This window comes from Schistocerca serialis, chromosome 3, assembly GCF_023864345.2.
Source record: "Schistocerca serialis cubense isolate TAMUIC-IGC-003099 chromosome 3, iqSchSeri2.2, whole genome shotgun sequence".
NCBI lineage: Eukaryota > Metazoa > Arthropoda > Insecta > Orthoptera > Acrididae > Schistocerca > Schistocerca serialis.
The window spans coordinates 579,447,099-579,462,889 of NC_064640.1; the positions used below are offsets into that span (position 1 = coordinate 579,447,099).

Sequence of the window (15,791 nt, forward strand, 5' to 3'; positions counted from 1 at the left end):
CCTTCACAGATGACTAACATTTGAAAAGTTTGACACTTACCGATGTGTGAGATAACCGGAAGATTTATGTGTAAGTGTAATATGCTAAATGCCCAACCTTCTTAGACAACATTACAAATCAGATATGCCTATACAGAGGAACGATAAAAAGAAGTACGACAATATACTGGATAACAATTTCAACAAATGTTTAACACAGTGCAGTTACTCAGTTATGACATAAATGATGCTTCGCAAAACTTTTACAGGACACTTTCTTTCCTCGTCATCTTTAAGTAAATCAATGGAACTGGTTTCTTCTGTCTTCTGTTTGTTTCTCTTTCAAACTGGCGATGTTCAAATGTCAATCGCCACTTGTATCAGTTCATATGTTGGCAACATCCAGCTTACGTCAATTATTTTGTTTTATTTTGTCTCCTGGAGCAACGTGGATAGCTGGATACAATGTTGTTGTCAGAACTGAGAGTAACAAGTGTTTACAATGAGCTCCAGAAATAAAGGTTCTAGGGTAGAAAGGGAGACATCATCATCATGTGTGTTTTTTACATTTGTGTTGTGTATAGCAGTACTGTGGAGTTTACGCCGCTGGTGGAACAACACGCCTCATTTCCATTCTACTGCTGTCAGTCGAAGGAGAAAATTTACCCGGGATCCAGCAGATGGAAGGCGCCCACCACCTCTTCCCGTTGCAATAAGGGATCGATTGCAGGTGAACCTGGATTTTGCGTGATTAAATGGAAGATACATGAAGGAAATGTGCATGTGAATCTTAATTTGCAAGTGAGTGTTGACAGTGTTGTAAATTAACGGCTCCTCAGTAAGTGCCGTTAACGTCTGATTTCGGCACGAACTGCATTGATTCATGCAGGGCTGGAGCAGCTGGTTAAGGTTGTAAACTCGCCACGTGACGTTTTCGCGCTAAGATAAAGGCGGCAAATTTAAACTTCGTAAACACGTAGACTCTTTTGCGACTTTAACTGGTTACATTTACTTTGCACAGTACTATTAACACACAGAAATGTGTAGAACATACACATTGGTGAGGGAAAGAAGATAAAAAAATGCTCATGAGATTTTTAAAGTGACGTAATAATGTTCATTATGTCTCGTACTCTCATTGAAGAGTTTTAATCGTTCCAAGTCGATTGGAATAATATGCTGACTATTTTCCTAAACGTAAATCGTAATGCCTAGCTTTATGATTTGAGGAATTGTTATCTCAAACTTAAATATGCGTAGGTTGCAGATGTTGGTACACCTGCTACAAGTGTTCGAAATATCTGTCGATACATATCTTGGCATCTAAAGAGTAATAACACTGCGTACAATTTGGAGTCATCGACGGTAGCTGATTGTTTTTATTATTTAATCGGCGCCTGTGAAACGAATGCAGGATTAATGAATATATTAATAGATATCGGTTTAAACCTGACGAAGAAGATACGGGAGGTAGTTTCTTTACATATGTGAATACGGTATGCTGTGTTGATGATCTCGCGTAATATTTACTCACAGATAATTGTTTGTCGTGTTTACAGAAGGGAGGAAAATCGGATTATTTCCTTGTGATGCCAGGTAGCAGGCGAAATGTAACAAGACCGTCTTCTGGGCGACCGCCAGCTCTGCCGTTAGGCCTTCCGTCCTGCGATGACGTGCAGAAATCTAGGTAAGTCTGCATCATTATTATGTGATGGAACTTCACTGTACACAAAATTACTGCGGTACACCTTTTACGTTCATAAAATTTGAATAAAACATAGCTTTGAGAAAATGTTACTACTATAATATTTGCTGGGAGAACCCGGCCTCTTGATCACAAATTATGTTCGTATTAAGAAAAACGGGGTAACTGCTTATACTTCATGGCCTATTTTTGTTAAATTATGGGTTTAAATTTAAATACGATTCATGGCCGTCTTTCCATTTCTGTATCATGCAATGATTGTAGTGACTTTCAAATTTTAGTTTGCTGCAAAGCTTTTGAGATACTATTCAGTTATCAATTAATGTAGTGTGCAAGGAATGTTATGTGTGAAGGAGATTTTAACCCAGTAGTGAATGTGGCTGCTGCTGCTGCTGCTGATGATGATGACGAAGACGAAGAGTTCAATGCTTTATAACTGTGATTGGTGTATCTATGTTGCATCTGTCAGTCTCCACTGTTGCACGAAGGGAGACAGAGCTATTATCAGTTCTCTAGACTTGCAGTAGGAGACAGCTAGCTACTTATCTTAGTCTGGACAACCTAATCTAAATTTTGGATTATTTAACTCCATACAAAGGTGTTTGTGGCTCCTCAAAGAAAAACCTATGTTGGTTTTCCATCTTTCCTAATTCTGTCTTTTGTTATTATAACTGCAGCCCATCATCCATGGTTCACAGGATTTCATGTCAAAAACGGATAAGCTGAGTTTTGCACGAGGGATGCTTTTTAAATCTGTTCTGATCTGTAGACAGATTCTTTCTTGCCTCAAGTAAATATATTCAGTCTTAAAATATGCTCAAGAATTCTGCAGTAAACTGATGTTAAGAATATATACATCATCGATGTTTGTGACTTGAAAAGTTATCTGGAATTGATTTGAAACTGAGGTGCTATTCCAATACACTTGAAGAGCCTCTGCAACACTGTCAGAGTTCAGGAGAAATACCCATATACATTAACAATATTGGTCTGTAATTTTGTGTGTCCATTCTTTTACCCTTCCACATAAAGGGGTCAGCTGCACATTTTTCCAGTTGTGTGGGACTTTGTGCTGGACGAGAGATTTGTGACAAATGCAAGTAAGGTGCCCGATGCCGAAGATTACTCTGTGTAAAACCAAATTGGGATTCTATCTAGACCAGGTGACTTATTTGTTTCCAACTTTTTCAGTTGCTTCTCAATGCCAGGGATACCTATTTCTATGTTCTCAATACAGGAATCTGTGCGACAGTAACATGATGGTATGCCTGTATGATCCTCCTGTGCAAGTGATTTTTTGCACATGAAATTTGAAACTTCCGTTTTCCTTTTCTTTTCTTCTACTGCCGCACCAGAATGATCGAGTGTCTGGATAGAATCCTTTGACCCACTTTGTGATTTTACATAGGGCTAGAATTTTCTTATGTTTTTCAGCAAGATCATTCGCAAATGAATGACAGTGCAAGATTTTGACTGCTTTGTGCATCAGTCTTCTTATGGATACACAAATTTCTACTGATTTTTACTGTTGACATTGCAGTGTCTTTTGTTGAACCAGGAGTTCAATAGTCTCCTCTTCATCAGTATTTTCTAAATTTTGTTATTAAAACACAGTGAGTTCTCTCCATCCTTGTTGTTGTTGTTGTTGTGGTCTTCAGTCCTGAGACTGGTTTGATGCAACTCTCCATGCTACTCTATCCTGTGCAAGCTTTTTCATGTCCCAGTACCTACTGCAACCTACATCCTTCTGAATCTGCTTAGTGTATTCATCTCTTGGTCTCCCTCTACGATTTTTACCCTCCACGCTGCCCTCCAATACTAAATTGGTGATCCCTTGATGCCTCAGAACATGTCCTACCAACCGATCCCTTCTTCTGGTCAAGTTGTGCCACAAACTTCTCTTCTCCCCAATCCTATTCAATACTTCCTCATTAGTTATGTGATCTACCCATCTAATCTTCAGCATTCTTCTGTAGCACCACATTTCGAAAGCTTCTATTCGCTTCTTGTCCAAACTATTTATCGTCCATGTTTCACTTCCATACATGGCTACACTCCATACGAATACTTTCAGAAATGACTTCCTGACACTTAAATCAATACTGGATGTTAACAAATTTCTCTTCTTCAGAAACGCTTTCCTTGCCATTGCCAGCCTACATTTTATATCCTCTCTACTTCGACCATCATCAGTTATTTTGCTCCCCAAATAGCAAAACTCCTTTACTACTTTAAGTGCCTCATTTCCTAATCTAATTCCCTCAGCATCACCCGACTTAATTAGACTACATTCCATTATCCTTGGTTTGCTTTTGTTGATGTTCATCTTATATCCTCCTTTCAAGACACTGTCCATTCCATTCAGCTGCTCTTCCAAGTCCTTTGCTGTCTCTGACAGAATTACAATGTCATCGGCGAACCTCAAAGTTTTTATTTCTTCTCCATGAATTTTAATACCTACTCCGAATTTTTCTTTTGTTTCCTTTACTGCTTGCTCAATATACAGATTGAACAACATCGGGGAGAGGCTACAACCCTGTCTTACTCCCTTCCCAACCACTGCTTCCCTTTCATGTCCCTCGACTCTTATAACTGCCCTTTGGTTTCTGTACAAATTGTAAATAGCCCTTCGCTCCCTGTATTTTACCCCTGCCACCTTTAGAATTTGAAAGAGAGTATTCCAGTCAACATTGTCAAAAGCTTTCTCTAAGTCTACAAATGCTAGAAACGTAGGTTTGCCTTTCCTTAATCTTTCTTCTAAGATAAGTCGTAAGGTCAGTATTGCCTCACGTGTTGCAGTGTTTCTACGGAATCCAAACTGATCTTCCCCGAGGTTGGCTTCTACTAGTTTTTCCATTCGTCTGTAAAGAATTCGTGTTAGTATTTTGCAGCTGTGACTTATTAAGCTGATAGTTCGGTAATTTTCACATCTGTCAACACCTGCTTTCTTTGGAATTGGAATTATTATATTCTTCTTGAAGTCTGAGGGTATTTCGCCTGTTTCATACATCTTGCTCACCAGATGGTAGAGTTTTATCAGGACTGGCTCTCCCACGGCCGTCAGTAGTTCCAATGGAATATTGTCTACTCCGGGGGCCTTGTTTCGACTCAGGTCTTTCAGTGCTCTGTCAAACTCTTCACGCAGTATCATATCTCCCATTTCATCTTCATCTACATCCTCTTCCATTTCCATAATATTGTCCTCAAGTACATCGCCCTTGTATAGACCCTCTATATACTCCTTCCACCTTTCTGCTTTCCCTTCTTTGCTTAGAACTGGGTTTCCATCTGAGCTCTTGATATTCATACAAGTGGTTCTCTTATCTCCAAAGGTCTCTTTAATTTTCCTGTAGGCGGTATCTATCTTACCCCTAGTGAGATAGGCCTCTACATCCTTACATTTGTCCTCTAGCCATCCCTGCTTAGCCATTTTGCACTTCCTGTCGATCTCATTTTTGAGACGTTTGTATTCCTTTTTGCCTGTTTCACTTACTGCATTTTTATATTTTCTCCTTTCATCAATTAAATTCAATATTTCTTCTGTTACCCAAGGATTTCTATTAGCCCTCGTCTTCTTACCTACTTGATCCTCTGCTGCCTTCACTACTTCATCCCTCAAAGCTACCCATTCTTCTTCTACTGTATTTATTTCCCCCATTCCTGTCAATTGCTCCCTTATGCTCTCCCTGAATCTCTGTACAACCTCTGGTTGTTTTAGTTTAATACACTTAATTGGCACATACTTCACCAGAGCAGGATTCACAATCATTTTATACTTGGCTCATAATTTCTCCACGTCCATCATATGTGACCTAAGTGATGTCCATTCATTGTCTCACTTGCGTCTTAACAACAGCTTATCCTCTCTTTCCAGCATAAAAACTGTCCTTGTCTTGTTGATGGATTTATGACTATCGTTGTTGAGACACCATGATAACTAATCCCTGTTTCTATACTGACACTGTTGATCAAGTCAGGCCTTTTGTAGCTATGATGTCTAAAATATTTCCATTGCACGTGGTTTGTCAAAGTAGCTGCTCAACACAGTTTTTGCAAAACGTGTTCTGAACTACTTGACAAGACTGACCGTCTGTACCACCTGCATTGAATTCATGGATGTGCTAGTCTATATTCAGTAGGTTAAAATCACCTCCAGCTAATACTGCATGATCAGTGCTACTAATCGTAGACTTTGTGAATGGTTCTATTACTGTTACAGTGGGAATTTGTAAAAACATCCATTGATTATCTTGATTTGACTGCGGCTGTAACTCACGTCCACATAACTTTACAGTTGGACTCAATATCAATGCATATAGACACAATATTCTTGTCAGTTCCTATGAACACTTTCTCTCCTATGGTGTAGAACCTGTATTTTTCGGTATATGGCTCCTAACCAAAGGACCTTGATCAATTCTGGGAATGATACTGCAAATTTTGAGCTCGGCTTGCACTCTGCAAGTGAAATGAGCAGTCTTCACCACTTTCTCCAGCCACCCATAAGAACTGTGGATGGTCTCAGAACCCAAGTCACAGGCACCATTGGTGTCAGCATGAGCCACAAATTAAATGACTGCACCATCCCTAGTGGCAAGTTGTGCTGGCAGCATCACACATTGAAGTACCTGTGCCATGAGTTATGTGGATAGTTCCATTGGCATATGACCTTTCACAACTGAGTGATCACAATCTAGCACTTACCAGTTGTATAGGGAAGACATTGGAATCTAGAAACCAGAAAACTTCTCAGCTGCCTTTATTGTGGTTTCTGTGGGTACCACTTTACACTTGACAGTCTAATATTGCTCGATGCAGTGATACAAGAGTCTTTTTGCCTAGACAGCATGAGATAGAATTACTTTTTTAAATTGAAAGAGTGTATGGCACTACAGGAAATGATGATATGTCAAGGGAAGGAAGTATAATTATACCAGGTACCAGGCTATGTGGGAATACGAGAAAGTGAGCAAACTGACATGGCAGTGATGGATGCATATAAGGAAAGTGATTTACCATCCTGTGCTGCCCCCTTGAGTGCTATTACCTCATTGAGGAGGAGAGTTAGGTCAGTGGGAGGCTGTGCAGATGAAGATAAAAGGTACAATTTATGGCTGGTGAATCCTACAGTTTTGCATGTTGAATATTGTTTCAGCCAAACAGATGAAAGAAGTGGCTTTAACACAACTGAGAATTGGGCACACAGGTACCTCTTCCAGCCACAGGACCCACCAGTATGCTGTGCTTGTGGTGTAACAGTATTGTTTGCACCACATTATTCTTGATTGCATTTTATATTCTGAGAAGAGAGCTAAAAATTGTCTTCATAATTGTTTAGTCACTGTCTTAAAGAACATCGAACCAAGTGTAGGGAGTTTTACAGTTTTTGTGCTGTCCAGACTCCTGCCCAAATCCTTGGGTATTTTTGAATGTAGTCATACCCCGTTAGGCTGTTAAAATATTATATATTGCGATTACAATTTTGACACATGGTCATTGTCAAGCATACTGAAATCAATGAGTCTCTAAATTATTTACAAATTAATTACAAAATTAACAAACAATGAAAATGCATCTCAGAGTGGCAGGTTCTCTCTTTCTTTTATCTGAATCATAATTTTATGGTTTTGACTGTGTCCATTTATCTTTTGATACATCAAGATGAAGATGAGATGGGAGATATGATACTGTGTGAGGAATTTGACGGAGTCAAGACAAGGCCCCAAGAGTAGACAACATTCCGTCAGCACTACTGATAGCCTTGGGAGAGCCAGCCATGACAAAACGCTTCCATGTGTTGACCAAGGTGTTTGAGACAGGCAAAATATCCTCAGACTTCAAGAAGAATATGATAATTCCAATTACATAGAAAGCAGGTGCTGACAGTTAATTAAATCATCATTGCAAAATACTAATACAGATTCTTTACATAAGAATGGAAAATCTGGTATAAGCTGACCTCGGGGAAGATTAATTTGGATTCCGGGGGAATATAGGAACATGCGAGTCAATACTGACCCTACGACTTCTCATGAAAAGTAGGTTACAGGAAGGTCTGCCTATGTTTATTATAGCATTTGTAGACTTGGAGAAGGCTTTTGACAATGTTGTATGGAATACTCTATTTCTAATTTTAAAGGTGGCAGGAGTAAAATACAGGGAGTGGAAGGCTATTTACAATTAGTTCAGAAATCAGATGACAGTTGTAAGAATTGAGGGGCATGAATGGCAGGCAGTGATTGAGAAAGGAGTGAGGCAGGGCTATAGCCTGTCCCTGATGTTAGTCAATCTGTATATTGAGCAAGCAGTAAAGGAAACAAAAGAAAAAAATGGGAGTAGAACTTAAAGTCCAGTGAGAAGAAGCAAAAACTTTGAGGTTTGCTAATGACATTGTAATTCTGTCAGGGACAGCAAAGGACTTGGAAGAGCAATTGAACGGAATGGACAGTCTCTTGGAAAGAGGATATAAGATGGACATCAGCAAAAGCAAAACCAGGATAATGAAATGTAGTCTAATTAAAGAAGGTGATGCTGAGGGAATTAGATGTGGAAATGAGACATCGGAAGTAGTAGAAGAGTTTTTCTGTGTGGGCAGCAAAATAACTGATGATGGTTGAAGTAGAGAGGATGGCACGAAAAGCATTTCTGAAGAAAGATTTAAGTGTCGGGAAGTCTTTTCTGAAAGTATATGGATGGAGTGTAGTCGTGTAGGGAAGTGAAATGTGGACAATAAACAGTTTAGACAAGAAAAGAGTAGAAGCTTTTGAAATGTGGTGCTACAAAAGAATGTTGAAGATTAGATGGGTACATCACATAACTAATGAGGAGGTACTGAATAGAATTGGAGAGAAAAGATTTGTGGCACAACCTGATGGTAAGAAGGGATCGGTTGGTAGGACACTCTGAGATCTCAAAAGATCACCTATTTAGTGCTGGAGGGAACTGTGAGGGGTAAAAATCATAGAGGGAGATGAAGAGATTAATACAGTAAACAGATTCAGAAAGATGTACATTGCAGTAGTTACTCAGAGATGAAGATGCTTGCACAGGATAGGGAAGCATGGACAGCTCCATCAAACCAATCTTTGGGCTGAAGACCACAACAAGAACAATATATATAATTACACTAAACCTCAGGTTTTTGTTTAAGTATTTTTAATTTCCACTTACAGAACTAATAACCAACATTGACTTGTCAATTCATTCAGATTGGCTGTTCAGCTAGTGGTCCGCATCTATGGACACGGTATTTTGATGCTGTAACTTGACGTCCTCATCAGGTGGTTCCTGAGACTGGCTGCCTGGGTTCCATATTTATGACTGGGTGGTGCCTGAATTTCCATCTGCTGTTCACTCCTCTGGACTGGGTGTTACCTCTTTGGACTGTGTCTGCAAGGCGCGCCCCACAAGGCACACTCCCTGCAATCTCACGCTGCTGTTTGAGTTCCATTTTATGTCTACACTCCCTGCAATCTCACGCTGCTGTTTGAGTTCCATTTTATGTCTGTTATCACTGCAGCAACATCTTGTGGTGCAGATCACCCTCCGGTGATCCATATTAGGTCTGCTCTTGTGAGGCGTGATCCCTAAGGATTCAGGTTGTCGTTGTTCTGTATCTTGTCCATGCCTGCTGTGGCCCTTTCCCACAGCAGTGACCATCACATGTTGCTCTGTATGTGGTCTGATCCTGTCACTTACAACTGCAGTTATCCGAGGTTCATTACTGGAGCTGGGAACTTCTTTCTGGTGTTTCTGTTGCAGTTCAAATGCCAGATTCTTGTTTTCAGTTGATCCATTCATGACACTATCCCAGGATCTGGGGTTTTGGTCCAGGATACTCTTTTTCTCATAATCTGTGGTGCGTTCCTGGACCAGGCAGTGTTCTGCTATTGTTGATTTTGTGGAGTACCCTAACCTATTGTGTCTTTGGTTTTCCTTATATCTTATGTCAACTGTTCTGGTGGTTTGACTGATATAAGACATGCTGCATTCACAAGCTACGTGGTAAATGCCGGGTTTTCTTAACCCCAAATAATCTGTGGAAGAGCCCTGGTTTTTTTGGGTGAGTGGAAAACATTTCTGATTTCATATTTCTTCAGGATTCTGCTGATCTCTGCAGAGATAGGACCTGCATATGGTAGAAAAGCTAACTTCCTGGTCTCTTCTTCTTGTTCCTCTCCCAGTGTATCAGGTCATCTGGTGGGATGTAATGCTATGCAGATGTCCCTGGTTGAATATCCGTTGTCAGTGAATTCTCGTGGAAGATGTTCTAGTTCCATTGTCGAGCTGTCAGTTGGAAACTGTCTTGGCTCGGTGTACAAGTATTCTAAGCACCCCAATCTTCCATGCGGGGTTATTTCAGCTCTCGGGCTGTAGGGGTGTGTGTGGGTGGGGGGGGGGGGGGAGAGGGGGAGGGGGGAGGGGGTCTGCTCCAGTGAGGTGTGCGATCACTGAAGTCTCAGGTTGTTAAATTTGTTACATATCTCGTCTGCGCACACTGTGACCATCTCCTGCGGCATTGGCCGTTACCTGGTGCTCTGTATATGGTGTGATCCTGTCAGTTACACCTACCATTGTCAAAGTTCATACTTGAGCTGGAGTCTTTTTTTCCAGAGTTACCATAGCAGTTGAAACACCGGATTCCACGTAGTGCAGAGTTGGTATCCTGCCAGGATCCTGGTTTTATGACAATCCATGGTGTGTTCGTGCTCCATGCAGTGTTCTGCTATTGGTGATTTTTGGCCAGCCCTACACTAGTATGTCTTTGGTGTTCCTTAAAACTTATGTCAACTGCTCTGGTGATTTGCCCAATATAAGACATCATGCATGCACAGGTTATGTTGTGAATACCAGGTTTCTTAACCTCAGATCATCCTTGACCATTCCAAGATCAGTAGAATCCTGAAGAAACACGAAATGAAAAGTGTGGTACACCAACAAAATCAGGGCTCTGCTTGGAACGGTTGAAGATGATGTTTGGTTAAGAAAAACTGATATTTACCGCATATGTTGTGCATGTCATGTGTCTCATATTGGTCACATCACCATAACAGTGGACATAAGATATAAGGAATGCCAAAGATATACTACGCTAGGGGAGGCCACAAAATCAGGAATAGTAGAACAGAGCCTAGAGCATGAACACACTACGATTATGATAAAACCAGAATCCTGACCCAAACCTGCAGGTTCTGAGGTAGTGTCAGCAGTGAATCAATTGAAATCAAGATGGCAGAAACCCTAATCATTTAGGAAGCAGGATACCAACTCGGCACTGCATGGAATCCAGCATGTGAGCTGCTACAGAACCACTGAAAAATAGTGCCCAGCTCCAATAATGAACCTCAGACAATTGCAGGTGTAAATGACAGGATCAGGTCACATATGGAAACCAGGCAGCAGTCACCACTTTGGGAGACTGCCACAGTGGGCACGGACAAGATATGGAAAAACATCAACAACCTGAGACTTCAGCAATCACGCCTCATTGGAGCGACACTAGATGGTGGTCTCTGCTGCGAGAGGTTGCTGCAGTGGCAGTGAATGTAATACAGAACTACCGGAGCAGCATAGGCTTCCAGGAAGTACATCTTGCAGGTGTACGAAACACCAGCAGACTGACACCTCTATGAAAGACAATCATAGTAGACATGGATGGCATAGTGAACGCCTGCAGTGATGCGATACTGTAGGGAACATGACTCACGGATGCGGAGCAAAACATCAGTAGGCGGTTGTCACTGCGGGAGACAGCCACAGTGAGTGCCGACAGCATAGGGAAACCTGGAGAAGTGTGAAAGCGCACCTTGTGGGGGCGGACCAAAGAGGGAACACCCGATCCTTAGCAGATGGCAGATACAAGTTCAGACACCATCTAGGCATAAATATGGGTCTCAATCAGCCATGCAGCCAGTATCAAGTAAGACCTGATATATATGTTTAGTTACATCATCGAAATAGTGGGTTGGAAAGACACAGACAGCCGGCAGAATACCCATCAAAACGAGATGACAACTTGTCACCAGGAAAGTGTAAGAGACTACAACATTTAATTATTCTCACAGTTTTTGCTCTTATGTACATCTACACCTACATAGATACTCCGCAAGCCACCGTACGGTGTTTGGCGGAGGGTATCCCACACCACTACTAGTCATTTCCTTTTCTGTGCCATTTGCAAATAGAAAGAGGGGAAAATGTGCCTCCTTATGAGCCCTAATTTCTCGTATCTTATCTGTGTGGTCCTTATTCGCAATGTATGTTGGTGGCAGTAGAATCATTCGGCAGTCAGCTTCAAACGCCGATTCTCTAAATTTCCTCAACAGTGTTTCTTGAAAAGAACATCAGCTTGCCTCCAGGGATTCCCATTTGAGTTCCCGAAGCATCTCTGTAACACTCTTGTGTTGTTCAAACCAACTAGTATGAATCTAGCAGCCCGCCTCTGAATTGCTTCAATGCCTTCCTTCAATCCAATGTGGTACTGATCCCAAACACTCAAGCAGTACTCATGAATACATCGCACCAGTGTTCTATATGCGGTCCCCTTTACAGGTGAACCACTCTATCCTAAAATTCTCCCAATAAACCGAACTCGACCATTTGCCTTCTCTACCACAGTTCTCACATGCTTGTTCCATCTCATATCTCTTTGTAATGTTACACCCAGATATTTAAACGACTTGACTGTGTCAAGCAGGACACAAGTAATGCTGTATCGGACCATTACAGGTTTGTTCTTCCTACTCATCCACATTAACTTCATCACACCAACCAGAAATTTTGTCTAAGATGTCTCGTATTCCCCTACAGTCATTGAACTTAGACACCTTACTGTACAACATGGCATTATCGGTAAACTGCAATATACACTGCAACTTCTATGGCCCCTAATGTGTGTTCCCAATATACGTTCCATGACTGTCAAAATATCTTGGAGCTTTCCACTTCAGGCTTCAGCCAGCTCTAGGTCCCATGAATAATCTGAGCGTGAGAAATTTCCGGGAGGGCAGTTAATTCAGGAACTTTATTACGAATACTTCAACGGTTTACTGATAAAATTATGACAGTTGAAGTGTCTTTATTCTTAATGCCTTTGCTTTCCTTGCTGCGTATCGACTGGTGAGTGTTCATCAGAGCACCTCAATCTACTGCCTAGCCAGCCTGCCCATTTTTATTAGTGGTCAGTCAGCTACAGATACCAGGGAATGATATATTGCAATTTCTTCAGTTAACTCTGGTTTCAGTTGATATTTTGTGTCATGGCCATTCAGATGTGAGGAATGTGTGTGTAGAAAAGCTCATTCCCGTTTGTAATTTTTATATGGTCGGCAACCACCGTTTGTTGTCATTTGCCTGACAGTCTTTATAGTCCCTATTACGTGTCCATGGATCACCACCACGAGAAGATTGCTGATTGGTAAAGACTTCATTTTCATCAAGCATTTACATTATATTCTGTAAGGACTCTTACAACCCTGCAACTGAGTGCCCTGAAACCACCACCACCACCACCATCATACTCTCTTAATTGGGTTCTTTGGTGGCAGGAATTTATTCACAATTATATTTGAAAGTTCAGTAATGAATTTGGCTGCTATCTCATAGGTTTTGTTTCTGCAGTTCTGAAAATTTTGTTTCATTGCTCAGAGTAAAACCAAGATCTCGTAACTCTTACTACCTAATCATGATTGATCTCCCCCCCAGGGGGCTCACCACTCTTTGGTGGGTTCGTGCTTGGCTGCCATGGGGCTCCCAGCCTTTGCAGCATTTTTTCGCTTCTGTGCTAAGTATCTATCCTCTTGCTATTCTTTTTCCCCTCCCTTGGGGAACACGTCTGGGGTGTTATTGGGAATGTTCTGCATTGTCTGTCGCTGATGTAAGAACAGTCTCACCTTTGTTTTTCGCTCCATTTTCCTTTCTTTGTTTCTCTTCTCCTCTTGTTCCTCCGCTTCGGCATTTGAGGTTCCTCTTTTTCCTTCTTCCTCCCTGTGTGCTCCTGAAGGCCCACCCATGCATGTGACACGTAGTAGGTGACTGGTTAATGCGGAACTCCCAGCCTCGGTTGACAGGTAGGGTTTGCACGTACCCCCTGATACAGGCCAGGCCCAGGGTTGATTGCCTGAGCTGCAACCTTCCCAAATTGCCGATTGGTCCCTCTTGTCAGGTGTTCGAGAAGTGTGAACTATCACGTAAGGTGGGTGCTCCCCCTCGTGAAGGGCGTCCCCAGTTGGAAGGAGTGTGCCATCAGAGACACTGACAATCATGGGGGATTTTCTCGCAATGAGTCAATCATCTTCCCAATCAACATTTACAAAATGTAAACGTAATGAGGCTAATGATTCAAAGACCCTTCCCTCGGCCCCGTGGTTCCTCGTGGTCTCTCGTACTGAAGACGGTCAGTCCTTCACCACGGTAAATCCATTTATTATTCAGAAAGGTGCTGATGCAATTGCCGGCCCTGTGAAACCCTGCTCTCTTTTACGGAATGGTACTTTGCTTTTGGAGACTACTCCTGATTCTCAAGCACGACAACTGCTTGCTGCCTTGCTTCTGCACAGCTAACCTGCTCGTGTAGAGGCCCATAGAACTTTGAATTCTTCGTGTGGTGTAATTACCTCTCTGATCAGGGTGCCATTGCTGTCCATCGTGTAATGAAAAAGGTAGATTCCTCCTTAGTGCCCGCCAGCACTCTTTTTCTGATCTTTGATAGAGTGGTGCTTCCATCCAAGATCAAAGCAGGCTATGATATTACCACAGTCCGGCCTTACATTCCAAACCTGATGCGCTGCTACCAGTATCATCATTTCAACCACACTAGAACGTCTTGTCAGCACCCAGCCAAATGTGTAACCTGTGTGGCCCGCATCTCGTGGTCGTGTGGTAGCGTTCTCGCTTCCCACGCCCGGGTTCCCGGGTTCGATTCCCGGCGGGGTCAGGGATTTTCTCTGCCTCGTGATGGCTGGGTGTTGTGTGCTGTCCTTAGGTTAGTTAGGTTTAAGTAGTTCTAAGTTCTAGGGGACTTATGACCACAGCAGTTGAGTCCCATAGTGCTCAGAGCCATTTGAACCATTTGAACCATTTGTAACCTGTGGTAGTGATGCGCATGAGGACGATTGTCCGCCTCCTTTCCCCCGCTGTATCAACTGCAATGGCGGCCGTGCCGCCACCTCTCGAAATTGCCCTGTGTGTCTTCATGGGCGGGCTGTCCAAGAGATCCAGGTAAAGGAAAAGAGTGCCTTACCCAGTCATTTGCAAGTTACTGGATAGTCGTAAACGCTGTGTTCTTACGTCTGGCACCTATAGTTCTGTTCTTGTTACCACTCGCTCCATGAAGGTCATGGCCACGCAGACATGCGACCTCCAATTCAGCTATGAGGTTGTAAAATCACCCAGTGTCAAGGTAGCATCACCATCCCCTGTCCAGCTGTGCAACAAGCCATCAAACTCTCACATCAAGGGGCGAAGTCACCAGCTACACAACCAGTAGGCCAGAAAGGACAGAGGGAGTACTCCCGTGAAGACTTCCTCCGTCCCTTCAGCCAAACATCAACTGAGTCTTCCTCTAACTGGAAAGGCTTGAAGAAACCCACCAAAGGCAAACGGTCTTCTCCTTCGCCAACTCAAAGATCCTCTTCGATGGTGTCACCATGTGGTAACTTATCCCGGCTGGCCTCCATGTCACCAGTGTGCACCACCAATTGTTTTTCTGCGTTGGACTCTGCAGACTGACAGCACAAGCAAGCTCATGCTTCTGTGGACCCTATGGAGCAGTATCCTCCTGCTTCTGTGCCCTGTAGTAGTAGTAGTTCACCGGCTGTCACTTGGCAGCTGTTGAGGTGACACCCCCTACATCTCTTCCACATCATGACTCTCCTTCAATGGAATGTTCGCAGACTTTGGTCCCACAAAGAGGCTTTACGGCTGCTTTTGGCATTGCAGCGTACCCTCGTACTCTGCCTTCAGGAAGTGAAATTGCACCCTAACGACCGCTGTGAGCTTTCACATTTCTTACCAATTTGTTTTGACCTTCCCCCTGAGGTCGGCATTCCATCTTGTGGGTGCATCATGCTGCTCATAGGGGATGACATTCACAGTCAACCCATCTCCC

General features: G+C 42.5%; 1 protein-coding gene across 3 annotated transcripts in view; it reads left to right on the top strand.

Annotated features, from left to right (window-relative positions):
• Positions 1-414: 414 nt before the first annotated feature.
• LOC126470472 (transmembrane protein 39A) overlaps positions 415-15,791 on the top strand; it is a 179,063-nt gene continuing 163,686 nt past the window's right edge. For 2 of the 3 annotated variants that reach the window (XM_050098334.1, XM_050098335.1), the window contains exons 1-2: positions 415-709; positions 1,539-1,666. In XM_050098334.1, coding sequence (XP_049954291.1) covers positions 482-709; positions 1,539-1,666 — 356 coding nt within the window. In that variant the 5' untranslated portion in view covers positions 415-481. Of the gene's footprint in view, positions 710-1,250; positions 1,450-1,538; positions 1,667-15,791 lie in introns of those variants that run through there. The other variant, XM_050098336.1, reaches the window with a different exon arrangement.